This window comes from Ochotona curzoniae, unplaced genomic scaffold, assembly GCF_017591425.1.
Source record: "Ochotona curzoniae isolate NIBS_2020 unplaced genomic scaffold, NIBS_Ocur_1.0 scaffold_1037, whole genome shotgun sequence".
In the NCBI taxonomy this organism is placed as follows: Eukaryota; Metazoa; Chordata; class Mammalia; order Lagomorpha; family Ochotonidae; genus Ochotona; species Ochotona curzoniae.
This window is the reverse complement of record NW_024467083.1, coordinates 17,389,270-17,416,742: the sequence shown is the minus strand read 5'-3', so window position 1 is coordinate 17,416,742 and position 27,473 is coordinate 17,389,270. Positions and strand designations below refer to the sequence as shown.

General features: G+C 48.2%; 1 protein-coding gene across 2 annotated transcripts in view; it reads right to left on the bottom strand.

Annotated features, from left to right (window-relative positions):
* ELAPOR1 (endosome-lysosome associated apoptosis and autophagy regulator 1) overlaps positions 1-27,473 on the bottom strand; it is a 71,398-nt gene that overhangs the window by 13,010 nt on the left and 30,915 nt on the right. The window contains exons 2-11 of one of the 2 annotated variants that reach the window (XM_040998479.1): positions 19,832-19,952; positions 17,754-17,946; positions 12,327-12,474; positions 11,833-11,913; positions 11,230-11,335; positions 10,956-11,105; positions 3,859-3,947; positions 2,669-2,846; positions 1,986-2,114; positions 1,553-1,643 (exon numbers count right to left, since the gene is read on the bottom strand). In XM_040998479.1, coding sequence (XP_040854413.1) covers positions 1,553-1,643; positions 1,986-2,114; positions 2,669-2,846; positions 3,859-3,947; positions 10,956-11,105; positions 11,230-11,335; positions 11,833-11,913; positions 12,327-12,474; positions 17,754-17,946; positions 19,832-19,952 — 1,286 coding nt within the window. The remainder of the gene's footprint in view (positions 1-1,552; positions 1,644-1,985; positions 2,115-2,668; positions 2,847-3,858; positions 3,948-10,955; positions 11,106-11,229; positions 11,336-11,832; positions 11,914-12,326; positions 12,475-17,753; positions 17,947-19,831; positions 19,953-27,473) is intronic. The other variant, XM_040998480.1, reaches the window with a different exon arrangement.

The window sequence follows — 27,473 nt, the reverse complement described above, 5'->3', positions numbered from 1 at the left end:
TTGAGGGAGTGGGTAGAAGATTGCCCTCTTTCTCCCAAGTAGATGAGAATAAACAGAAAGTTCTGGGGGCTAAGTGGTGCTTACTAAAGAGCCTGTTTATCAGAATGTGGGCTGCTGGGGACAGGAACAGATTTTGCTGTGTTAGAGCCTGTGCCACATCCAGCTATGCTGTGTGACACGGACCTAGCCTAATGGCACCTTCATTCGCTGTACAATGGAGGGGTAGTAGCTTTATATGTTTTTCCCCATCAGCACAGTACAACCCAAGGGCCTAATAGACATGGAAAAGCTGGGCCTAGTGCAATGGCTTAGTAGCTAAATCTTAGCCTTACACGTGCCGAGATCCCATATGGGTACCAGTTCCTATCTCGGCTGCTCCACTTACCATCCAGCTTCCTGCTTGTGGCCTGGGAAAGCAGACAAGGACGGCCCAAAGTCTTGGGACCCTGCACCCACATGGGATATGAAGAGGAACCTCCTGTATCCTGGCTTTACAGCTCAGTTCTGGCCATTGTGGCCAATTGGGAAGTGAACCAGCCGATGGAAGATCTTTTACTCTGTCTCTCCTCCTCTCTGTACATCTGCCTTCCAATAAAAAGGCAGATGTACAGAGAGGAGGAGAGACACAGAAGAAGATCTCCCATGCGATGGTTCACTCTCCAAGTGACCGCAACAGCCAATGCTGCGCCAATCTGAAGCCAGGAGCCAGAAGCTCTTCCAGGTTTCCCACGCAGGTGCAGGGTCCCAAGGTTTTGGGCTTTCCCAGGCCTCAAGCAGGGAGCTGGATGGGAAGCAGGGCTGCAGGGATTAGAACCAGTGACCATATGGGATCCTGGCACGTGCAAGGCAAAGACTTTAGCCACTACTATATCGTGCTGGGCCCCAAAAATAAGTAAATCTTAAACAAACAAACAAAAAAGACTTCTCTGATCCTGTGAAGAGGCAGTGTTTGAACAGTGCATGGTCCAGTGGTGGGGAGATGCTAGATGAGACAAGAGGACAGCAGGTGAATCAGTATGGGACAATGTAGAAAACCACAGAAGTACCCATGTCAGTTGGTGAAGGCATTACTGCGGTCTTTCAGAACAGATGCTGGAACTGAAATGAAATTCCTGGAAGCCCTCTCCTCTACCATATCCCAAAGCAGGTGGGATTTTTCTTCTTAAGATTTATTTATTTGAAAGGCAGAGTGATGCACAGAGAGAGGGAGAGATACAAGAGACAGAGAGATCCATCTGATGATTCACTCTCCAGATAGCCATGATGGTTGGGGCTGGGCCAGACCAAATCCAGGAGCCAGGAACTCCGTACGGGGTTCCTACATGGGTAGCGGGGGTCCAAGCACTTGTATCATCTTCCACTGCCTTTCTAGGTGCATTAGCAGGGAACTGGGTCAGAAGCGGAGCCACTGGGACTTGAACTAGCATTCCAATATGGGATCGAGCCTAGCAGGCTGTGGTTTAATCTACTGTACACCAAGGTCAGCCCAGCATGTGGGATGTGTGGATGTGGCCAGGCTGGCCTGGGCTTCCTCTGGCTTGGTATTCCTCACCTGAATCCTGGCACAACCAGAGTGAGAATCATGAAGTCATTGTCCGAAGCTCCAACAGCAGTGTAAATGTGATCGCCAGCCACCTCCCAGCCTGCGCCACAAGAAGGGAGAGTTAAAGCCCTTCATTGGGCTGTGGGGTGCAGGGCAAACGTCATTCTGGAAGGGTGTGAGGGTGCCACCCTCTGACACGGCCAAAGCCACTGCCGGACACGAGGCATGGGACTTGGGCGGCTACTTTGCTTCTCAGAGCAAAGTGTGTGTGTGTGTGTGTATGCACATGGCATGCACTGTCTCTCACTCTACTTTCATCTCTGAAGTGCAAAGCCCTGGAGGGCAGACTTTCAAAGGAACGTATGCCCTGATGTCACTTTAACGAAGACATGCAAAGGTGGAAGGGAGTTGCTGAGCCATGGCAAGGAGAAGGGTGATTTACCTGTCAAGCCTTTGTACTCGAAGTTGATCCCGCTGAGAACTGTCGTTTCCATGTTTGTGGGCAGCATATTCCACCATTTGTATTCAAACCCTACAGCTGGCTCCGTTCCTGCTGGGCAGTGGGTACAAACTGACAAGGGTGGGGGTGAACCACAAGATCCATGCCTTGAACAGGTAGACTCTGGCCACCCTGGCCAGAGCTGCTGACCCATCAACAAGTGACAACAACAGGAGTGGGCAGCCAGCCCACTGGGACTGGTTACTGGACACTCTTGCACAGAGGTTGTGCAACTAATTCACATTCTGATGACGAACTTAACAAGCATATCATATCAACCTCTAACCTTCGTTCTAACACTGCAACCATCCTACTGCTCCACTGAACTGCACCTTCTCATTAGCCACATGTAAGTATTTCCTGTTATTGTTATGTAATTCTCATGGACTATGTTCCTACTGATAGAGACATGAATCTCCCCGACTCCTTTCTTTGCAGATACGGCTTACGGATTCTCAGGTCTGACTCTGGCCTGTAGATGGAACTAGTCCTTATTATCTCCCTGTCCTGAATAAGACCCTGTTCACCTGACCCCTCTGAGAGCCCACATGGAGCCACCCAAGTGGCTGACAGGGTGGGATGTGGGATAGGCAGGATGCAGGAAGTAGGAATGGGGAGGGGATTACCGGAGCCATTGGAGAAGGAGCCATACGGGCAGGGCTCGCAGGTGCTGTTTTCGGTTTTGAAGAAGCCTGGGTTACAGGGTGGGCAGCGGGTCTTCACACCAGATGCAGGCAGCTTTGCTGCCCCTTCCAGGTCTTCGCTGCAGATTTTCGGCTTGGCCCATTTGTACATGAGCTGTGTCTGCAGAAATGAAATAAGCCCTGCTCGGCCGGTTGTGGGAGCCAGTGCACCTACGGGACTCTAACTTGCGCCATTTCCACTCTGTCCAATGCAGTCGCTTCCCTCGCCATTCTCCAGTTCCTAATTCTGACTATTTTTTTTTTTTTGTCTTCCTGTCACATATTACCCTTTGATATGTCATGTTACTACCTGCCCCATCTCTCTCTGCCCTCCGCTCTCCAACGACTGATGTTCCTTCAGTTTTATTGACTGGCGTGTAGTAGTAGCAGTGCCTGACACTCAGTAAAGGATCAGTGGACCCTGAATGGACCAGATGACCGCAACATGAGGCCTGCTCTGGCTCCCCAGTCCTGGTGCCCTGTACACTTGCTGCTTGCCCCTGGTCATAAACATATTTTTGTCTTCCTGACAGCCTTCTGGCATCATGGATCAGTAGCTTCTTGAAAGTGGGAGCCTGTCTCAGTTCATCGCTGCTCCCCAGCCTGTCACCCCAGGCCTGGCACAGCAGCATGACAAGCAAAATGCACTGTTCACTCGCCGACTCTGCAACTACAAAGGAAAGGCTGTTTCTGAGACAGAGGGCCCAGGGATGAGCTGGGGGAGAAGCCGAACAAGGAAGGTCATTGTCCAGTGAGCTGGGAAGCCAGAGTCAATGACCTTTGGCAGCCCATAGAGTCAGCCACTGGGGGGGACAAGCATGATGCGCTCTATGCAGACAGCCATGCATTTGCCGAGAGGGAGCAGGCAAAGGATGGAAAATGGGGATTTGGGAACTGAGCATTCATGGAGAAGTCATGAGTTGGGTAGAGGAACTCAGTTTCTGATCTGAAAACACATGAAGTCATCATGTTTTGCCCCTCTGTCCCTCCACCCTGCAGCCAAGCATGCACGTCTGTGGGTTTTTCTCTGGTTCCAGATTTGCGATCCATTGGCACTCCCCAGCTGGTGGAGCTGGAGAGCAGGGAATGACGTGTTTGGGCCGACAAAGGGGCTCAGAGCCCGCGCTACTCACCTCTCCATTGGCGTCACAGGCCGTGTGTGTGTAGAAATAATCTTTGTCTGTGCAGGCTGGGCGCACCTTGCAGGAGGAAGAGCCCTTCTCTGTATCACCAAAGGAAGGAGGAGTCTTTGAAGGCTGAGCTATTGGCTGCTGGCTCCTGCCCCCAGGCCTCCAGCTGCCCTCCCACCCCAATCCTGGCTCCCAGGCACAACCCCAACAGGTATCACAGGAAGTAGAAAACCCTGGCATGCCCACCCTGCCCTCTGCCTCAGTATCTTTTCCGGTTCTACCAGGTTTGCTATGACATTCCTTTGCACCTCTCTCGGGGAGCCTGACACCGTGGGGTGGGGTGTGAAATGACCAGGTCAAGGACCAGCTGGAGATACTATAACTGAAAATAGCATTTATAGCCAACCACTGCCACCCCAAAACCCCTGAAAGTCATTATCCTCCACGGGTCTCTGCCCCATAACTGTGGAAGTGGCCTCTCTATTCATGAAGGGCTGAATAAAACTTGCTAAAACTTAGGACATTGCTTTTCTTCTCTTATCCCTAGCCTTTTCTCTGACTTTTCTCACAAATCTAGACCAAGAATGAAGGCCTCCAGACTATGAATCTGTCCTTCCCTCAAGGACAAACCAGGCTGTCCTTTCTTCAAACTCCACCTAAGGTCTGTAGTTCTTGCCACTGTCCTCAATCCCAGCATCCCAGAATCTTTAACCTTTGACATGCACGTAATCAAAAATGCTGAACAGAGATGGACCCTAGCAAACAAGATGTCCATATCCCATATCGGTGCCTGGTCTGAGTTCCCGGCTGCAGCCCCTGACTCCAGCTTCCTGCCAGAGACACTGCAGACAGCTCAAGGCATTAGGTGCCTATCTCCCATGTGGGAGTCCTGATTGGGTTCTCAGCATCTGACTCCAGTGCCCAGCCACGGTGGCCATTTGGGAAATGAACCAGTGGATAGGAGCTCTCAGTCTCTCTCTCTGCTGCTCAAGTAAAAATAAACACAATTTTTAGGAAGAAAAACGTTGGGGCTGGCATTGTGGTGTATCAGATAGATACAACACTTTCATTCCATTTGAGTGCCAGTTTATGTCCTGGCTGTTCCACTTCTGATCCAGCTCCCTGCTGATCTCCTGGGAAAGGCAGCAGAAGATGGACCAAGTTTGAGCAAGTGTTTTGGTACCTGCATCCTTGTGGGAGACCTGAATGAAGCTTCTGGCTTCCCTCATTGCAGTAGCCATCTGAGGGAATGGGACGGTGGATAGAGGACTGGTCTCTCTTTGTCTCTCTCTCTCTAATACTAACTTTAAATATTTTTTAAAACGCTACATGTCTGCTTCATCCTACTGTCTTTTTTTTTTTTAAGATTTATTTATTTTTATTACAAAGTCAGATATACAGAGGAGAGACAGAGAAGATCTTCCGTCTGATGATTCACTCCCCAAGAGAGCACAACGGCTGGTACTTCGCCGATCCAAAGCCAGGATCCAGGAGCTTCTTCCAGGTCTCCCACACGGGTGCAGGGTCCCAAACATTGAGCCGTCCTGGACTGCTTTCCCAGGCCACAAGCAGGGAGCTGGATGGGAAGTGGAGCTGCTGGGATTAGAACCGGCGCCCATATGGGATCCTGGCGCATTCAAAGCAAGGACTTTAGCTGCTAGGCCGTGCCACCAGGCCCCATCCTACTGTCTTCCAAACGTTTGTGAAAAACTGAACTAAATGATAATTCATTTTGGTGCAAAATTTTTTAAATTCATACTTTTCATGATACACATATTTCATGGACTTTTAAAAATTATTTATTTATTTATTTATTTGAAAGGGAAAAAGAGAGCACTTCCATCTGCTGTATTTCGCCCACAACAGCTAAGCCTAGGCCAGGTCATGAACTTTCTAATATGACTACTGTCAGCTGTATGTGAGTTTCCCACTCAGATGGCAGGGATCCAAGCACTCAGACCACCCTCCATTGCTTTCCCAGGAAAATTAGCAGGGAGTTGGATTGGAGGTGGAATTCAAACCAGCACACATACGGCCACCGTGCAAGTGAGGATTCAACCCGTGCAAACCTCTACTAGCATTCTTCTTTTCTTCTTAATACTTGTTTCTTTTTATTTGAAAGGAAAATTTTACAGAGAAGGAGAAATAGAGAAGGTTTTCCATCCACTGGTTTATTCCCCAAATGGCTGCAATAGCCAGAATTGAGCCGATCTAAAGTCAGGAGCCAGGAGCCTCCTCAGTCCTCCCATGTAGGTTTATGATCCTAAGGTCTTGAACCATCCTCTCTGCTTTCCCAGGACATATGCAGAGACCAGGATAGGAAGTGAAACAGCCAGGACTCAAACTGGCACCGTATGGAATGCTGGTGGCACAAGGTTGGGAGATTAGTCTACTGAACTATGGCGCTGGCCCCTGCTACTACTCTTTCTAATATGACTCCTGTCAGCTGCAGGTAATAGGAAGATATCTCTCCACTTCTCTCTCTTCTCTCTCTGTCTGTCTCCGTGTTTGTTGGTGTATGTATTGCCTGATAGTGGAATCAGTTTCAAGTCAGATCAGGGTTTGAATTCCGCTTCATTATTTAACAGCTGTGTCACCACTTCAATCAAGTTCATCAGCCTCTCTGAATCTCAGCTCTCTCAGTTGTTAACACAATTACTTGTAATTACTTGGGGTCAGCATACTCCTGGTGCATTGCATAGTGAGTAGATACAAAAAAAAGGAAGCAGCATTATTATTATTTGTGTGTGTGTGTGTGGTAATTATTATTACCTGCATGTTTGGGAGTTACTTTTATCTTACACCTGTCACTGGGGACGCAAGAAGGAGCCAAAGAATCTTTCCTTTCCTTCCAGGTAACAAGACTTATTTTGCAGTGAGTTCCTGGGTCAGGGAATCTAACTGCTAGAGCTCCTCAACAGCACATCTCCGTGTCTCCTCTGCCTCCATCTTACATGGGGTGGGAGCTAGCCACTGGCTGAGAGCCAGGACCTCTGGCTCATTTGCTCTGTTACCAAGCAGAAGGTCCACTGTAGCATGGGCAGAGCCAAGGGACTCCTGCTTTCCACGGACTCGGTCAGAAGAAATTTGGGGTGGGGGAAGATGTTGCACAAGCAGAACAAATCTCGGAAGCCTGGGAATTTGGCACCACAAAGATCAAGTCGTGTGTTAGAAAACGCACTGTGCACAATGGCCTTTCTCAGCTTGCCAAGAATTTGCTCAGTCTGACACCCTGGCTCCTGGATTTTGGAAAGAAGGCGCAGCTGTTCACACACTGATCACTGCTAAGGAGATTTTAGTAAATGATTAACCCAAGCACTGAGCTTGACCTTGCTGGCCTAGCTCAGGTTTCATGCAGGCGGGTCAGCTGGGTACCAGCTGGCATTTGGCTGGATGGAGTGAAAGGTGGCTTATGTAGGACCGGCCCTGGGCAAAACAGCAAACCACTCACAAGCTTACCTCTTCCTGCAACTCCCTCCTTTCCTGTCTTCTACTATATAGTGTCCTCCAAGACATAGATCCCCTCTGAGGAGTTAAGCGCCTAACAGAAAGAAGGTCCAGCTCAGGCTCCTGGGAACCCCCTGAACTTCCCGACCTTCTCTTTACTTGTTTGTAAATGGGGCAGTCACTGCTTCACTATGCTATGAGTAACAGAGGAGCTAACACTTTGTGGATTGTAACATGGTTGTAATCCATACTGAGAATATTTCCAGATTGAAGGATAGCTATCAGGGCTGGTGCCATGGCATAGCAGTTAAACCTCACCCTGCAGTGCCGGCACCCCATAAGGATGCTGACTTGAGTCTTGTCTGCTCCACTTCTGGTCCAGTTGCCTGCTAATGGCCTAGGAAAGCAGGAGAGGATGGTCTAAGCGATTGGGTCCCTGCTAGCCATGTGGAAAACTAGGATGAAGTTCTTGGCTCCTGCCTTTAGACCAGTCTTGCTCCAGTCATTGTGGCCATTTGGGGAGTGTCTCTCCTCTCTAATTTGGCCTTTCAATTTAAAATGTGTGTGTGTATATATATATATATTTCTATTTATATGTGTGTATAGTTAATATATTATTAAATATTATAATAATGTATATATATATATATTTAAAAGGAGTATTAGGCCTTAATATAAATATGTGGATAAAATTAGTGCTTACTCCATGGTCAGCAGTTTGGTACATCTTTTACTTGTGTTAATTAATAAAATTAAATAATACTAGAGGTAGATGTTACGGTCATTCCCACTGTGTTGAAGGAACTGAATTGAAGACAGGAAGTTGGTCCAATGTGGCATAATTAGTAAGAGTGGAGCCAAGATTTAAACCCATGTGATCAAGTTCCAGAACCCACACTTTTCCATTTAGAAGTCAGATCACTAATATTAACCAAGGCACACAAGAAATTCTTTGTTTCAATGAGGAAGATGCTTCTAGTCAAGCGTTAGCCTTTCATTCTCTCTTGTGAGTTTCCCAGACTTTACCACAACTAGCTGCCCCTGATTTCTGTCCTGATACCACCAATGGCACCTGCCACAAAATCTCCCAAGTGCTGTCTCTGCCTCCAGAATGCCCCTTCTCCTTCATGGAGCAGCAACAGCGGATTTTCTTTTTTCCCCTTTTAATTGAAAGAAAGAATTACAGAAAGAGGAGTTAAGATGGAGAGCAAGAGAGAATTTTCTTTCTATTGGTTTACTCCCCCTGGTCTCCCACATGGGTGCACTGGACCATTCTCTGTTGCTTTCTCAGGCACATTAATAGAAGAAGAAGTCGAGCAGCTGGAACTAGTATTGGTGTCTACATGGGATGCTGGTACTGCAGGTGGAGGTTTAACATGCTGTGTCACAACGCCAGTCCCAATAATGATTTTTAAAGCAAAACCAAATCGTGTTTAAAAAGCCTTACAGTTATTTGGTGGCCTCCTTGGCTGATGGGCCCAATGTTTTCAACAGTACCACGGAAGGCCTGCCCTTGATCTATTTCCCAGCTGCCAGCCTTGCCTGCTCCTTCTCACCACTTCATCTGCAGCCAGCAGACTCACTGCTGGCACTCCGAATGTCCTTGCTGGCTCCAGGCCCGCACTCCTCTCTCAGAGGACCCACCACGTCCATCACATCACCAGTTCAGCTGATGACGCCTTCTCCTTCCCAGCCACTTCCCTTGCTTGCCTCACTGAGAGCTGCATGCCACATCACACTACAGCATGCAGCCTGTGCCTTGACGGTGCCTGTGCCACAGCATGGACACGAGCATGTGTCTGCACTGACACAGAACCTGGAGGCTTAACATCAGCTCCAGCCCTAATAGTGCCAAGCTCAGCGCTTGGCACTAGATGGGCATTGGATGGGTCTCTCTTCTGTCTCTCTCATGATGTATTTTCCAGTTCAGGGTCCTAGGGTCCCATCAGTCAGTCTCTGTCTCTCTGTGTCTCTGTCTCTGTCTCTCTCTCTCGGCATTGGCATTTTCCCTGCCTCTCACTGACCTTATATTCTGGAGGAGTCAAGTCTTAAACCAATGTGACTCCCCTGGTGCCCTAAGCTGGTAAGCTGGTCAACAATTTGGCCATGTTCTTTACGGTAACAATCTCACTTCTCAGTCACAAGTGACAAACTGAGAAACTGGTGACAAAGACAGACTAGGCTCCGAGAACTGACTTCCAACCTAACACCTTCCCAACAGCCCTCCGGATTAAAGCTACTTGTGTTTCGTTGACCAGAACACATTTTCTAGAGGCTCTTTTTCTAGAACCACCTTGCTATTCAAATATTTGCACAAGTGCTGAGGCTGGAAGGAGCTGGAGACTTAAGAATAACAAAGAGAACAACAGAGCAGAGCCAGGGAAGGGAATGGACATTCCAGTGGGAAAATAGGAATTTAGACTTGGAGATAAAAAGCATCCTAGTCTGGCTGGAAATTACACTCCTTTGTCAGGATCTGTGTAGATAAGTAGGACTTCTGTTTCAGGAATAGTGTAAGAACACGCAGTTTGCATGGTCTTGGCTGAGCAAACACAAGCACCTGTGAGAAGTATGGGTGTGTTCTTTGGGGAAGCCAGAGTTGGCTTCACTGAGGGGCTTGTGTATGATTGTGTATAACGAGAAACAGAGCAGAGGTGAGTGTTCATGGGGGAGGAGGGAACTCTGTCTACCCTTGCTTGTTTCAGAACCTGTCTGGGAGAGTGGTCCCTGAGTCCATCATTGGATGAAGACTCTGTAGCATTGTTCATCTTATGACACAGCCTGGCAGCGCCCGCCTCCTGAGCACCCCTCAAATGATCAGGTCCTGTTTCTCAAACTGGAGTGCCTTAGAAGGCAATCCAGGAACTATGGAAATAGGTTGCTTCCAGCTGTCCCCTCCTTACTCCTGTCACAGGGAATGTTGGGTTAAACACCTGCTTTGAGTTGAATGCATGCTCACATTGATAATAAATAGTATCAGTCATCTTCAGTTCCTGCTAACCTAATGATGAGCCTGACCTCATCAACCCTCAACAAATGCATTTACTGTATCCTGTAAATACACACAACTATTACATGGCAATGGAAAAGAAAACTTTTTAAAAGGTCAGGTTCTTAGGGTCGGCACTGTGTGCTAGCAGGTAAAATCACTGCCTGAGACACAGACTTCCTAAATCGGTGTTGCTGTTTGTCCCAGAAGCTCTGTCTCTTATCCAGCTCCTTGCTAATGGCCTGGGAAAGCAGTTGGGCCCTTGCACCGGCATTTGAGAACCAGAAGAATCTCTAAGCTCCCGGCTTCAGACAAGCTCCAGCCATTTGGAGAGTGAATCAGCAGGTAAAAGATCTCTCTGTCTCATCCCCTTGCTCTGAAACTCTGCCTTTCAAATACAGAAATAAATCTGGAAGGAAGAAAGGAAGGAAGGAACGAGGGGAGGGAGAGGGGGGTAGGGAGAAAGAGAAAGGGGGAGGAAAGAAGAAAGGAAGGAATGAGCAAGAAAAGAAAGGAAAAGGGGAAGGGAGGGGAGGGGAGGGGATGGGAGAGGAGGGGACAGGAAGAACTGCCGTCTCCAGTGTGGTGGGAGGAATGCTCTCCTTGCTGGTTTAACTGGGAGCTCCTGCCAAACTCAGGTCACCCCCCCCCCCAGCGACATCACCTGCATATTTGTCGGGGTCACAAGGGTGGCAGGAAGTTTCCCCTTTATTGGAGTACGAGTTGGCTGGGCAAAGCTTGCAGAACGAGGAGCCCTGCTTGTCTGCGTAGGTGCCGGGCTTGCAGGGGAAGCACTCGGATGTGTAGGCCACCCCTGTGGAGGAAGAAGAGCATAAAAGAGCCGGCAGTGAGCTCCTGGGGACCGACGCTCACCCTTCCCCCCAAGTCCGGGGCCGGTACAGCCTTGCAGAGGGCAGGTACCGCCCAGCTCTCGGTACCTGTGATGGCGATGTTTCTCACCAGCACAGGCTTGGAGACCTTCGACCACACGGAGAAGGCGGTGGTTCTCCAATAGAGGACGTTATTGCCCCGATTTAGGTCCACCTGAAAACCACCAACAGGAGGCGCTAGTTCATGGCAGAGTCAAGAATGGCTGCCAATCTGGTGGGGCACCTGTCTTCACCTTCCCTCTCCTCTTTGCCTTTGCCCTTCCTCCCATCTTGACTTAGCCCCTCTCTCTTCCTAAGGCCCTTCCTGCCCTCTCCCACATTTGTCACTTAGCATCTCTGATGACAACTCAAAGGCACCTGAAAGTACTGATGATAGGATGCCTGGCATTCCCTCAATCTCTCCCTGCTTCTCCTAAGAACAGGTGCCACCCACACAAAATTCAGCCTTGGAGCTGAAAAGCTGCAGGTCCCAGGCTCAGGCCAAAGAGCGAGAGTCTGCCCACAGGGAGTTTCCATAGCATCCTCCTTATTCCACCTGATCATGGCCTACTCGGGGCAAGTAGGAGCTCAGATCAGGAGGGAGTGCCCTTTGAGGAACAGCCCTTGATCCCTCCCCTGGGGTCTACAGGTGGAGGCTGCCATGTGACTTACGCTGTGGAATTCCCATCCTTTTTCAGTGGTTTTCATCCACCGGGAGTCATCGGCATTGGGTTGGCACTGGTCATTCTGAACCTAAAGCAGCAGGAGTTTGGGATCAGGGCCTCACTTTGCCAAGAGGAGTCTTACCCCTTGCTGCACTGGCCTCTGCCTCCTCAAAGAGTCCTTTTCATAGGACACGAATTGCCCAGTATCCATTGAGACTAAACTAAGGCACACTCAGCTAACCGCACATGGGAACATCTGGAATGATGTGCAATCCGGAAAATGCTTCTATGCTGTTTCCGGCTGATGCACCTCCCAGGCTGTTCTTCCCACTCCGTTGTCTTTTGCTTTTTCCCACTTGCCTTCAGAGGTGGCCTTGGGCTCACTTGGCCCTTGGCTCTGTTCAGAGGGAAGACAACTGGTGTTTCCCACGCCTGTGGTTGTTTCCTGTGAAGGAATCTGAGCCTTCACCTCCTGCCCGCCCCCTCTGCCCAAGGGCTTACGAAAAACTCGAAGATGATGCTGGAATCCGGGTAGTAGTATTCGAAATTGACTGTGCCGGACTGCTTCAGGTTGACTGCATACATGAGCGTGGCTGTGCACTCATCTGTGTTGGAGGCGATGTAGTCACCCCTGGGGGTCCACTTGGACCTGCGATGGAACAGGAACCAAGTTCGCTGGCAGGAACCGGTGTGGCCCACTGGGCTTTGTGCCAAGTGCAGGTCTCAAGTGCTGCTGCCTCTAGGGGTGGGAATCCCATTTTTGTGGTTCTTGTGATTCACAAGTCTATGTGTGCACCTGAAAAGGTTCCGTGAAGAGGGAGGCAGATCAAGGAGCCTGGGGTTCAGCTTGGGGTCTACACACTGTGGAACCACCCGGGGGAGAGAGAACAGGTGAATGAAAGGGCATGTGTGTAGATAACTTTTGTTGATTGTTTACTATAGCTCAATGTGGTTTATACTCATGATTTCTTTTATTTTCTTCAAGAAGTGGCAGTTTTATATTTTTGCTTTATTTATTTATTCACCTTTTTATTAGATGTGTAAACTGAGGCTTGGAGGGTACCTTGCCCAAGAGCACAAAGAGAGCTAATTGCAGGGCTGAGTTCCAACCCGGGGCTGTTCCACTCCAGAGCTATGAGGGAAAGCCAGTAGACACAGCTATTCCCATTACTCTGTCATTAGGAATCGCGATCACTGGCCAAGTGTTTGCTATGGTGCACATTCTGCTAAGGGCATTTTCATTCTGGTGTCCCTCTATGTGTGTGTAAGTGGAGTGCCTGGGAGAGGAACAGCCAGGCAGAAGGCTGTGTGAGCCTCCAACTTCTTCGGCACAGCTGCCTGGTTCTCTGGAGGGGCTCTATCATTTTACACCCACCACCTGCTGCCAAGAGGATGTGGTAGCAGAGAAGTGTCTAATTGTGCCTTCTCTCATTTCTTTGATTTCTAGTGAGGTCAAGCACCTTAGCGTATTTGTAATTTGGATTTTCTCTTTTGGTCACACTTTGTTTTAATTCTCCTTCTGACTACCTGCTAATGTGAGTGAAGGGAGTCTCAATATTTATCTACAAATTGCCAGAATAACATGATATTTGCAGCCCTTCAGTAGTCAACGCTGGTCTCCAAACAGAAGCATGTAAGCTGAGCTCACCCAATACACCCAGAGAACCTAATGGCTTTGATTTCTCCTCGTTGGAAGACACAACAGTCAGGGCTAATGTGCTCTTGGAAAGAGCTATAAATAACTGTAAACATCCTGAGGCTGGATGAATAATTAAGAGGATTTCATAAGTAGGTAACATTTGCAAAATGCGTCATAGTTTAATTTCTGTCCGTTGTCCCTGGTGAAGACAATTCATGTTCAACAATAACAACATTCTCACTGATTTCCACTTGCTTGCCTTGCTCTAAATTCTCCACCTGCTGTATCAGCTTCCTTTGATGCTTGCCACACTCTGTAAGAAGAGCACGGCCATTTTGGGGATGAGAAAAGAGAACGGGCCGATTAGGACCCTCACTCAGGCTGGGTCATGCAGCTATGCTCTGCATATAATGTGCTCCTTCTTAATGTGTGTCTTTTTAATGTTCATGTTTGTCTTTTATTCTTTTTTCACTACCCTACATTTGGTCTTCTGCCCTTTCTTCAACTCTATCTATTTTAAAAGATTTATTTATTTTTATTTGAAAGGCAGATTTACAGAGAGAAAGAGAGACAGATTTTTCATCTGCTGGTTTGCTTCCTAATTGGCTGCAATGGCTGGGACTGGGCTAGTCCATAGCCAGGAGCCAGGAGCTTCTTCTGGGTCTCCCATGGGCGTTCAGGGGCCCAAGGACTTAAGCCACTCTCTACTGCTTTCTCAGGCCACAAGCAGGGAGCTGGATGGATCAAAAGTGAAGCAGCCAGAACATGCACTGGCATCCACATGGATGCCACCACTGGCAGGCTGAAGATTAGCGTATTGAGCAACTCACTGCCCTTCTTCTCCACTACTTAAACACCCTTCACTTGCTGCCTCATCACTCCTCTTCCTTCTTGCCTATCCCAGTTTCCGATCTTGGGGTTTTTCCAGCTCCCTAGCTCTGGGACATTTATCCAGGGACCCTGAAGAATCTCCTAAAGGCTTAGGGTCCTGCCATGGAGACTCTGTTCAGTTGACCACTTTGTCTCCAGTTTGTTGTTTTATTTGTGCCAGATAATATGCTAGACAGGACAGAAAAACAAACAAACAAACACAGTGGGTCTGATCCTCTCTTCTTGGAGCTTGCATTCTCTTTCTGGCGGAGGAGAGGATCTCTCCTAACTGCAGTTACTGATGTAGCTATGACAGTGCTGAGTGTCACATGAGAGGCATGGGATGACACAAGGGTGTCAACTTTGGAGGAACCAACATTTAGGCAGAGACTTAAGGGTTACCAAAGTCAGATAGCGGCTGGCATTGCTGCACAGTCATCCCACATCAGAGTGCTGGTTTGAGTCCCAGCACTTCGTTCCCCAGCTAGTTTCCTGCTAACATAACTGGGAAGACAGCAGGTGATGGCCTGCCTGAGTACTTGAGTCCTGCCACGCATGAGAAAGATCTGGATGGAGTTCCTGGCTCCTGGCTTCAGCCTGGCCTACATCTGGCTGCTGTGGCCATTTGGAGACAGGCTGTTATGGTGTCTTTCAAATAAAAATAAATAAATCACTTATTTTTTAGTTTAAAAAAAAGTGAGCTAAGGGAAGGGATAGGGAGGACTATACTCAAAGATCTGAAGAAAGGGCCGATGCTATGGCATAGCAAGTAAAGCTGCAGCCTGCAATGCCAGCATCCCATATGAGCTCCACTTCTAGTTCCAGCTGCTCCACTTCTGATCCAGCTCCCTGCTAATGTGCTTGGGAAGCAGTGGAGGATGGCGCAGGTGCATGGGCTTCTGCATCCATGCGTGAGACCTATAATAGATTCCTGGCTCCTGGCTTTGGCCCAGCTGGGCCCAGCCCCAGCTGTTGTAGCCATTTGGGTGGTGAACCAGTGGATGGAAGATCTCTTTGTCTCCTCTTTCCTCTGTGACCCTGCCTTTCAAATAAATATGCACTTGCTTTTTTAAGGCTCTTAGGGATTGAGTTGGTCAGTGTGACTGGAGCACAACCAACAGAGGAGGGGATCTGCAGAGGCAGACTTGATGGCCAGGACAACAGGACCCACAGAATCTAGGGTTTGGGTTGGATGTGTGTTCTAGGTTCAGTCTGGCTGCTGAGTGGATCGTGGCTGGGAGGAGGCCCAAGTGAATGGGGAGCAGGAGAGCAACTGGTAGGCTGCTGTGGCTGGGAAGGCAGGAGGGGATCATTTGTATCTGTGGGACTGGGATTGTATCTGTGTAAGGCTGGATCCAGGAAAACATGCAAAGCTGAACAGGAAAGTCAGACACCTGAGCCCTTGGTACCAGCTCTGTGACTGCCTCTCTGGGGGACAATGGGTGACCACGGACCCTCTCAAGATGACTGTTGTCTTTCCCATTTCTACATGCACCGTGGAAACAAAGGGCTGTTAGTCACTGGCCATGTCCTGGCTGACTGAGGAATCATCCCTGGACACTCCATGTGATTCTCAGAGAGATAAGTTCTTCCTGAGTGAGCTGCACTCTGTCGGGATCAGATGGCATCCCCTCCCAGGACTCTAAATGGGTTCTTGAGACTCCTACAACCTCCCTCCCTCTCCTAGCTTTCATCCTGTCTGGCTTTATCTCCACCTCCAATGCTGCCACATTGAATTTTGACACACAAAACTGAATGTAAAGATATCATTAACATTGGACCATTCAATGTAGCTGCTTGGCTCAAAGAATGGTACTTTGAGGAGACTTAGCAGTACGAATGGAAGACCCTACTTCCATCATCAGAAATCCAAGCATCACTCAGCTCTTTAGTCCTTTTTAGCTACTTGATTGCTCGGGTATGAGAATGACTTTCAGGACCATTAAAAATCCATCCGCAGTGCCAGCATCTCATAGAGGCACAGTTCAAGTCCCAGCTGCTCTACTTGCAATCCAATTCTCTGCTAATGTGCCTGGAAAGCAGCAGAAGATGACCCAAGTGAGTCCCTAAACCCAAATGGGAGACCAAGAAACTCCTGACTCCTGGCTTCTAACTTGTCCAGCTCTAGCCATTGTGGCCATTTGGAAAGTAAACCAGCAGATGAAGGCTCTCTCTCTGTCTCTCCTTCTCTCTCTGTAACTCTTTCAAATAAAAATAAATCTTAAAAAGAGAGAGCGAGACTTTCATTTACTCCCCCAATATTCATTGTCAGTACTGAACAAGTGCATTGCCACTGCCTTCTACATATTGTCCCTCTTACTCTTGCCACCTAGACCCCTAAAAGTGCCTTGCATGCAATCCATTGTTTTTGGAAGATGGCAGTGTGTGCAGTAGAGAGCTTGGGCCTGGGTTTGTGTTTCAATCCCACCAGATGGTAACTAGATGAGGAAAGGCAGGTTGTTTCTCATTGCTGAGCCTCTGGGTTCTCTTCTTTGTCATTGGAGTAACTATCTCGCGGGTGTTTGTAAGGATTAGAAAGGAATATCAGCAAGGTTTTTAAGAGCTCAGTCACCACTGGTCCAAGTTCTAGCTGGGCTCTCCCCCTTCAACCCCCCAAAACCGAGAGGCTAAAGCAGAAGCTGGGTTAGAAGTTGACATCCGAGCCTGGCATCATAGCCTAGCAGCTGAAGTCCTCACCTTGACTGCACCAGGATTCCATATGGGCACTGGTTCTAATCCAGGCATTCCTACTTCCATCCAGCTCCCTGCTTGTGGCCTGGGAAAGCAGTAGAGGACAGCCCAAGGCCTTGGAATCCTGTATCCATGTGGGAGACCTGGAAGAGGCTCCAGGTTCTTGGCTTTGGATCGGCTCAGCACCAGCTATTGCAGTCACTTGGGGAGTGACTCAGCAGATGGAGGATCTTGCTCTCTGTCTCTCCTCCTCTCTGTGTATCTGACTTTCCAATAAAAATAAATAAATCTTAAAAAAAAAAAGAAGTTGACAGCCACACCAGGAAAATGGCTTTGCAATTGTCTTTTAGTCAAACCAAGGGAAACTTATCAGTACATCTGAAAGTCCATGGTGGAAACCCAGCTGGGTTTTATTTTAAATATATTGGGCTACATTTACCCTTGTTTCACTTACCTGCTGCCCTCTATTTCCCATCTTTCCTCAGTATCTCTCAGTCACGAAGACGGGGCCCAGGAAAGAGTCACATCCATCAGTCCGATGGGGACCTGCCACAGCCCTCCCCTGGCAGCCTGCCACATGCTCCCCTCCATCCTTCCTGTAAAGCTTCCAAAGTGTTAGCAGAGACCACCCAGCATGTCCTGTAGGGCCCTGCGCAGCAGGCTACTCTGTGTGTGTGTGTGTGTGTGTGTGTGTGTGTGTGTGTGTGCGTGCGCACGCACGAACTCACAAGGTGCAGTTCTCCGTGGATTCATTAGTGCCGTCATCAATCTCCATGTTGGCAGAGAGGCTGGCAAAGCCATGGGGCAGCTCATCCCACTCATCGAACCGGATGCCCGTACCCAGGGAGTAGCGGCCTTCAGCACATGGCTTGCAGGACTGCTCCTTCATATCCAGAAACTCCCCGGCATTGCAGGAGAAGGCTGGAACATAGGGTGGGGACAAGAGAGTACCCATGAGGTCAGGGCTGCCCCTGGAAACACAACTAGATGGGCTGGGGGCGTCCCACAGGTGGGAACCCAGGGCAGGTCATGGGAGCACTGACACGTAGGGTCATGGTGCCTTCGGGTAATGCTGTTCATACAGCAAGGCCAGAAGGGGTAATGCCAGGAGGCAGAGGACCAATCCTGGCTACTGGAAGGAGGTGGTGGTGGTAGCGGGGCCAGGGGGCTGAGAGAGGGTGAGGAGATGCGGTGGGGGAGTAACTGCTAATGTTAGGTTTCTTTCTGGTGTGATTAAATGTTCTTAAATTAGAAAGGGATGATTACTGAGAATATTCTAAAAAAAAAAAAAAAAAACCTCACTAGATGTTGCTCTTTATTTTCAGACATGCAAATCACATCTCAATAAAGCTGTTGTTTACCATATATATATAGATTTCGGGTCCTGAGTGCTCCACCTCACCGAGGGGGTCTTGGCCTCAGCTAGTCTGAGAGCTCACCAGCGGAGAGCAAACCAGCTGTTGCTCTTGGGCTGTGCCCACACTGCCTTAAGTGGCAATCCTGCCTTGAACCACCGGTGACAAGGCCCTCCAAACTGACTGCCTGTGTCTTATTTGTGCTCATTCAGCAGCCAGAGGCATCCTTCTCAACACCAACAGGCACCCCTTTTCGGTTACAGACTTAAACTCTTAGGCTGACGTTCAACATCTTCCACAATCTCTTCCCAACCTAGCTGTACGGCTTCACCTCCCGTCACCAATCTTTCCGTATCTCAAGCTCAGCTGGGGCTTTCTCTGTGTTACTCCACAGAGGCGACATCCCATGCTCTTCCACTTCCAAACCTGGGCTCCAGTGGCCCTCTCGGCTGCTCCTGACCCCTGCACACCTGTAACTCCTCCATACTCTCCCATCACATCTGTCTGAGCTGCTGCAGGGAGTGCTGGCTCCTGCCTGGAACAGACATCGTGACAGTCCCAAAGAGGTTTGCTCAAATGGCGAGTGCCTGAGTGAATGTCTCTATTCCACATGCTTTCTGTGGTTACCCCAGCACATGCACATCTCGGGGCTTACGTGCAATAGGAGGGCACTAATTCTGCCAAGTTCATTGTAAATGGCTCACCTGTTCCCATGACACACATTTTAGTTCCACTCAGATGTCAGCAATATCCATTCTTTAATTTAACCAGTCTTTATGTACCCAGGCCCTGGGTTAAGCTGATTCTAGATTATAACACCCTTCATCTCCTTACTAACTTTTCAAATAATTCCTTCATTCTGACCTCCAGCTTTTATTGCTGTTCTTTCTACATTTTAGGAATCAGGCAGGGAAATAGCTGCTGACTCTGAAATCACTATGGCAAGGTCCGGCGCTGCTTCTCTGATTACAGTCAGATCCTGGTAGGAGGATCAGTGAGCCCTCAAGTGGCAGGCCCCTGCATTTAAAAAGCATGTCTGCAGAAATTGATCCTCGCTGACTTCCTTTCCATGAATGATAGTGTGTTGCAATATTCCCTAATGACTGATTGTGACTATAGATTGGAGAGAAACGCACAGCAGGAAATAAATGTATGCATACAGGAAAAAATATGAATGGCACACAGCTGGAATTGCATAAATGCACTGATGAGATCTGAATTTTAAAAATATGAATGTGAATTCAGACATCATTTTGCTTCCCTAAAATTATACTTCTGCACCCCACTACAGAAGGGTTGGGAAGATGACTAACTGGGGAAAGGTGGGATTCCCTCACGCAGCTGCACTGTCAGAAGGGCTTGGTGTGGATGGCAGGAGGCCAGGAGATGAGGACCAAGCTGAGTGGTGGGAGGCAAGAGGAGGGGTAGGCTGGAACAGAAATGCCACTTACAGCACTCAGTGCCCCTGACGGGATCAGGGAGGCTGGTGCATAGGCCGGGAGTATGTGGCACGGCGACTCTCCACCTGGAACCCGTGCTGTCACACGCGGTGTACTCATAGTGGTACTCAGACTGCAGGGGGACAAAACAACGAGTAACAGATGCATTAGTGGTGGTCACACACCTGCAGCATCCCACCCTCATACTTCATACTCCCAGCATGCCAGTGGCTGACCTGCATCATCACAGTCACGGGATTTAGGAGTCCTGGCAGGCAGTAGGCAGCAGGTAGCACGGTACTGACCATGAACAGGAATGGGGATTGCAGCACTTTGGACCATTCCTTCCTTCCCAGGCATGGCCTAGCCCCCTGGAATGTACACTTTAGGGTAGTTGGCACAGCAGTTAAGATGCACCTGTGACATTCACAGGCCCATACTGGAGTGGCTGAGCTCAAATTACGATTCTTGCTTTCTTGTAGCATGCACTCTGGGAAGCAGCAGGTGATGGCTCAAATATTTATATCCTTGCTTCCCACCTGAGAGACCTGCATTGAGTTTCTGACATAGGTCTGGTGCAGCCCTGGCTGCTGTGAGCATTTAGAGAATGAACCAGTAGATAGATTTATCTGCTTATCTGTCTGCATCTTTACCTTTAAGAGGTGTTCAATAAATAAATAAGTATCATTCAAAAGGCACATTTTTGGTTATTAATGCTTTGTTAATACATATACATAATGTCCCAACAGAGCAGAAGAATCAGGTGACTAAAATGCTGGAAATAGGTGAATTTTCTTCTTACTCCAGAAAGACTGGTCCAGGAAACATTTACAAAAGGTTGTGCCAACACTGTGACTCTATTTCCACATGTGCCCCTCCTACCCAGAAAGATTGTAAATTCCCACTTGGGTATTGTGAAAATGTCACATGTATTCCAGGCAGGCAAGGAGCTCATGCCTCGTCTCTCCCCACAATGATAACCTCACAGTTCACCTGCTTCAGTTGAAATAAGAGTACACTGAACAATGCCAGTCAAATCAAACATTAAATAAAACAACAGCACAAAGCACTGGTCGGAAGAAAGGAAGCATAACTGATGTACCAAATGCTCTAACACATTTCTTGCTCCTTTCAATCTTTTAATAAACAGACTGTGGGATTAATGCTAATTTCAGCTGACATGTATTTCACAATCATTTGCACTTTCCTATATGCAAGCCCAGAGGAACTTTGTCTTATGTATCCATAAGGAAAACAGAATGCTAACCACATCCCAAAACTCACATCAAAGTGAGGAAAAATGACATGTATAACTGCAAGAAATAAAACTCAATGTGAGACCATCTTGAAGTTTGCTAATTAGTATATCAGGATTCAAGGAAGAAATCTTTGTCTTCTAGAAGAAATAAACACGCTGTATCTCATCTGTTCTAAGCTGTGTATTCAACAGCCACAAAATCAAGATGTGTCCTAGAAATGACCCAGGAAGCAATGTGTTGGTATTTTAACCTGCAGAACCTTTTCCGTCTTTGGGGTATATTAAGAGTGGTGTCTCAGACTTATTGAGACATAATTACGTCAGTTCTCTTTCCGTGGTTGAAGAGAGAACAATTTTCTATTCTCTTCTGCTATAAATATTTACCTAATGCATGTTGCTTGCCCAGCTCATAGACGGAAGAGACGAGGACAGAAAGGTTCAGAATAGCAATACACAAAATCTGCTTTCTTCTTACAGGGAACAGGTGCAGCACAGGGGAGGCTGGGGAAACTGGGAGATTAACTTTGGACCAGAATCTTTGGCTTTGAATTTAGGTGTCAGTGCAATGGTCAAAATAGAACATAGCAGGATGGGGGGATTAACAGGAGCATGGGCTACTCTCTCTCTGGATCCTTTGTTCCTCATGATTTTAATGTTCTCTGCATCTCGGGGGATTCTGGGAATAAACAGGGCCACCACACAGGAATCAAACCAATTCCGGACTATGTCAATGGCATGTCACATGGAATGACCAAGGCAGAAGGAAAAGAGCGTTCTGCCTGTGGACACGGCACTGCTTGCTTGATGCTATCTCAGATAAGAAAACTGCCTCACGTGGGGCGAGTCAGTGTGCCCAGGGTCACCTGTAAGTCACTGAGCTGGAGTCCTTCTCCATGCTCATGGGTCAGATCCAACACAAAGAGTTTGAGTCAAATGTAACAAAAAATTCTGAAACTGAAATGCGCCAGTGGAGGCTGTTGCCCAGCAGCCACTCTCACATCTGAGGCTGAGGATTGGTGTCCAAGAGAGCACACGGCTCCAGTCCTCCCACTATGACGCTCGGCCTTTAGGACGTACATGCCCTGAGTTCGTTCCTTTTCATGGGTGTTCCCCCTGCATCCCGCATGAATGGCAGACAGATTTGCCAGGGAAAGCAGTGGCCCCAAGACTTCAGAAAACCCCCTTCCAATGTGCATTGATTTTGTGCCCCTTGGGAATGCCTACTCCACACAGCATGGCTGCTGCAGCTGTTGCCAACCTGAGATGCAGTTTGAGCTCATACCTTTCACAAATAAGCCTAGGGTGAGCTGACAGTTGACTCCTGGTGAAACTGGCAGACCTTGTCAGTTACACATGGTGATCTGTGAACACATCAGTTCCCTAGCAGCACCTCCATTTGCCCCATGATCTGGACAGCATTACACACAGATTCACAAGCCAAGCACAGACACAGGCAATGTCTACTCATACATCCAGCTCATGATTCCTTCCTCCCTACCAGGCACAGCTCAGTTACAGTGCTCAAGCAGACACAGCAGAAAGCCACTGCTGCCTGCTCATCAGGGACGCAGGGAAGGGTTTAGCTAACCAGTGTGTCCCTGTCCCACCACTGGCACCCAGCCATGTGGCACTCCTGGGCACAAGAGAAAGAAGAAACATCCCTGGAGTTGGACTGTTTTACCCAATACTGAGCTATCTGTAGAGAACAATTTATTCATTTCTCTGTCTCTCCTTCTTTCTGTAAATATGCCTTTCCAATACAAATAAATCTTACACACACACACACACACACACACACACACAGAGCTGCTCCCCAGAGGCTCCTGGGATGAACTTGGGCACTCCCAGGCCTACATAAGTCCTCAAGCAGAGCTCGCTGCTTCTCACAGCTTGCTGTTTCCTCCTGGATTTCCTCTATGTGCATGTACATTTTGAAGAAAAGGGAAGGTTGCATGCTGCAAAGGTCTGTATTCTGACTTTTCCCTTCCTTTCAACTTTAGGTGACTAAAACACTTCCTCCTGTCTTTTTGGTGTTTTTTTTTTAAGGTTTACTTATTTTATTTGAAAGGCAGAGTTACAGAGAGAGGTCTTCCATCCACTGATTCGCTCCCCCAAATGGCCACAATGGCCAACGCTAGGCCAGTCTCATGCCAGGAGCTAGGAACTCATTCTGGTCTCCCATGTGGGTGCAGAGGCCCAAGGACTTGGGTCATCCTCTGCTGATTTCTCAGACATAAGTAGAGAGCTGGATCAGAAGTGGCGTAGCCAAGACATAAACCAGCACTCATATGGGATTCCAAGGCTGCAATCTGAGACTTAACCTACATGCCATGGACTTGGCCTCTTTCTCATGTCTTTAATGGCTACTCTGTAGTTGCCCATCATCATTTTCTTATTACTGGACACTGAGTTTTTTGTGCTTTGCCCTTGTTTTGGATCCTGCTGCAGTGATATTTTCTATTTCTGATTGTTTCCCTCGGGTGAATTCCTAGAACCAGGATTACCAGGTAAATAGCATGAGTCTCTTTAACATCCAACACCAGGAAGGGAAATTTCCAAGAGAAAACAGGCATCTCAACGTTTTTCTCTTAAAATCTTTTTATTGGGTCTGGCGCAATGGTTTAGTGGCTAAACCCTCGCTTTGCATGCACCAGGATCCCAAATGGGCAAATTCATGCCCCAGTTGTTCCACTTCCCATCCAGCTCCCTGCTTGTGGCCTATGAAAGCAGTAGAGGATGGCCCAAAGCCTTGGGATCCTGCATCCACATGGGAGTCCCAGAAGAAACTCCTGGGTTCAGATTGGTTCAGCTCTGGCTGTTGTGACCATTTGGGGAATAAACCAACTAGTGGATCCCACGTGGATGCTGGTTCGTGTCCTGGCTGCTCCACTTTCCATCCAGCTCCCTACTTGTGGCTTAGGAAAGCAGTAGAGGATGGCCCAAAGCCTTGGACACCTGCCACTCATTTGAGACACACCAAAAGATGCTCCTGGTTTTGACCTAGCCCGGCCTTAGCCATTGCAGACATTAGGGGAGTGAACCAGCAGAAGGATGATCTCTTTCTTTCTCTTCTCTCTTTCTCCCTCCTTCCCTCTGTAACTTATAAATCTTATAAAGGAAAAAAATCTGCCTAATTTCTGTAATTCTTACTTCATATGCTCTCACTTTTATTAACCTCCACCTACCTCTCCTCACTTGAAATAGTTTTTAAGAAACATGTGTATACAATGAAAGGTACAAATCTAAACTCTACACTTTCAATCCTGGACACACTTGAGGTGGAAAGAAGCTTCTCAGGGACTGCTGGGGGACAGGAGTGACCCCTGCCACCTGCACCTCACACAGAGAACAGGTGATGCTAAGCAGATGCCTCCCCATCCTGAGTCAGAGTCCCTGGATGGCTGCTGCAGAGTACAGCAGAAGAGCTCCAAGTCGGCTTGTCTTGGCTGGGGCAGGACCCATGTCAACACACAGGTTCTTAGATAAACCCGGATTTTGACTCAAAGCCAGCTTTTGCCAGAGGTCTTGGAGTCTGAGAGAGGCTGGACCCTGCTCTTCCCCCATCTATACGCTCATCACTCCTGTCCCATAGAACAAGGTTGCAACAGGGTCAGGGGGAGCAGCAGGAAGGGACTTTGCTTAGCACAGGATCATAGCAAACTACTTGGAAAGGTGAAGAGCAGAAAGCATGGGTCCCCTAGAGGAGACTCTGGGGCTAAGCCCCAGCGAGGGTCTTCCCTCCTCTCCTGTTTTCTGTGCTTTTGGTTTTGGGGTTCCTGGCTCAGGATTGGGTAGAGCGCATGGCTGAGGCTTGGGGCAGACTCACCTGGCTTGTCCACTCATGCTGGGAGGAGGCCCGGCCTTGCCTATTGTTCACCAGTCGGTCAGATCAGAGCCTGCAGAGGGCAGCCATGCTTCTTCTGGTCTTCCTCCCAACTCCCCACACCCTGAGCTGTGTCTTTCTGCTTGAAGGACTCTGACATGCCAGCTTCAGACTTCTGGTGCCAACATAAAAGTTGTCTAGCAGACATGTTACAAGATCATCTTCCTGGCCTCTCCCCTAAGATTCTCATTCTCTTCTTCTTCCCTCCCCGCTTATTTATTTATTTTATTTTATAAAACAGAGAGTAAGACAGACTGGCAGGACTCCCATTTATTGGCTCACTTGCCCAAATGTCTGACATGAAACAGAAGTGCTCTAACTGGCATTTTAACTGCACGGCCTACACCTGCCACTTCCTCCCTCTTTCAAAACCCACTCTCAATTTTTTTATTTATCTCCATAAAATGCTTTTTTTAATTTTGGAAAACTTTATATATATATATATATATATGAAAGGTATATATATATATGTATATATATATATATGAAAAGTAGAGTTAGGGAGTGAGAGAGGGAGAGAGAAAAAAACAAAGAGAGAGAGCTCTTCCATCTCTGGTTTACTTCCAAAATGACTGCAATGCCCAGAGCTGGTAGGCTAGTCTGAAGCCAGGAGCCAGGAGCTTCTTCTGAGTCTCCTACTTGGGTATGCAATGGCCCAGGCATCTGCACGTTCTCTGCTATTTTCCAAGCACATTGCCAGGGAGTTGGATCGAAAGTGGAGCAGGTGGCATTGTCCATACCTACAATGTCAGGACACACTTAAACAGCAGAATGATGGATTTAAGACTGCTTATGAAGGACTATACTATTGTAACAATATAGGAGAAATCAGTGAGGGGTAGGGAATTTGGGAAAGGGTAAGGGAAATAACAGAGCCTATGAAATTGAATCATAAAATAAAATTTAAAATAAACTTTTTTTTTAAAGATTTATTTTTATTATTTTTTCATTGGAAAGACGGATATACAGAGAGGAGAGACAGAGAGGAAGATCTTCCGTCTGATGATTCACTCCCCAAGTGAGCGCAACGGGCCGATGCTATGCCGATCCGAAGCCAGGAGCCTCTTCTGGGTCTCCCACGCGGGTGCAGGGTCCCAAAGCTTTGGGCTGTCCTTGACTGCTTTCCCGGGCCACAGGCAGGGAGCTGGAAGGGAAGCGGGACTGCCGGGATTAGAACCGGCGTCCATATGGGATCCCGGGCGTGCAAGGCGAGGACCTTTAACCACTTGCGCCACAGCGCTGGGCCCTAAACTTTTTTTTTTTTTTTTTTTAAGTAGAGCACCTGGGACTCAAACAAGTGCCTATATGGGAAGCAGGTACTACAGGCAGTAGTTAAATCTATTGAGTCAAGTGCCAGCCCCAAACACCCACTCTTCTTTGCCATGCTCACTTCATGTGGCAGTAAATCAGATGACTAAGCCTCCTACAGGACAGAGGTGCTCAACCTCTTGGCCTGTGGGTCACTTGCCCTAGACAAGCAGGTATAGAATTTTAGGAGGTTGTGTTTTCCTGGACAGCAGGTGCACAGCAGTCATTGGACCCTCTTAGGAGTCTCTTGTCCCTGCCATTCTGTGCAAGATAGTGATGAAATTTACCACAGCATCCCACTAAGTTTAAGTAGTTTAACATATTACCACTTCAGGGCTGCTCATTGGTTAGTAGGGTGGCTGAAATTCTTCAACCCAATGATTTTCAAGTTGTGTTGCAGAGCCCAGCAGTTTAAAGAACCAGCCCCTTCCAAGGGTGAAAGGAAGGTTCCTCCTGTGCTGGAGCAGTGCATTAAGCTCTTTTACCTGTTGAAGGCTTTTGAGCTAAAAAAACGTATTTGAGTTGGAAGCTTCACACATGAGAGGAGTTAGGATGACAGAGCCCAAGATGGATTACAGACCCCAAGGCCAATTCACAAGGTCAAGGGTGAGGCTGTGATTTTTCTTAATCACCTGTGAAGTCCCTTGTTTCCTTTCCCTCACCTCTCAAAGGACAGGCATTAGATCTAACCTGGGCCTGCTCTACTGGGTGACCCCATCCTGCACCGCTGCAAAGCAACACAGTATCAAAGCCCTGGGCTCTCAGTCCACAGGAGTCTGCAACGGTGCCCTGGCCCGACATGACCCCTTTCCTTCAGTATCACTCTAACCTGTTCTGGGTTTCAGGCTTCCATTTTAATCAAAATACAACAAAGGCAGCTTCCAGTCCAGCCACAGACATATCACCCAAAATCCATAACAGTCCTCCATGCTCAGTTGGGAGAGTTTGAGCTCCCAGGCCTTTCTTGCTAGCCAATCTGTCTATTTTGGGTGGAACCTTGGCCAAGGGATTTCCAGGAGACATTCAACAAGGTGTGGTAGCAACAAATACTGCAGGGAGCACCTATGAGCACCCACACATGGGGTTCCAGGTCAGCAACATCATCTTCCTCTTTCACCCTCACCAAGTCCTTTGAAGTGTGGCCATTACCCCAGGTGCCTTGGCTTCTGTTTCTTCCCTTCCCTTCCCTTCCCTTCCCTTCCCTT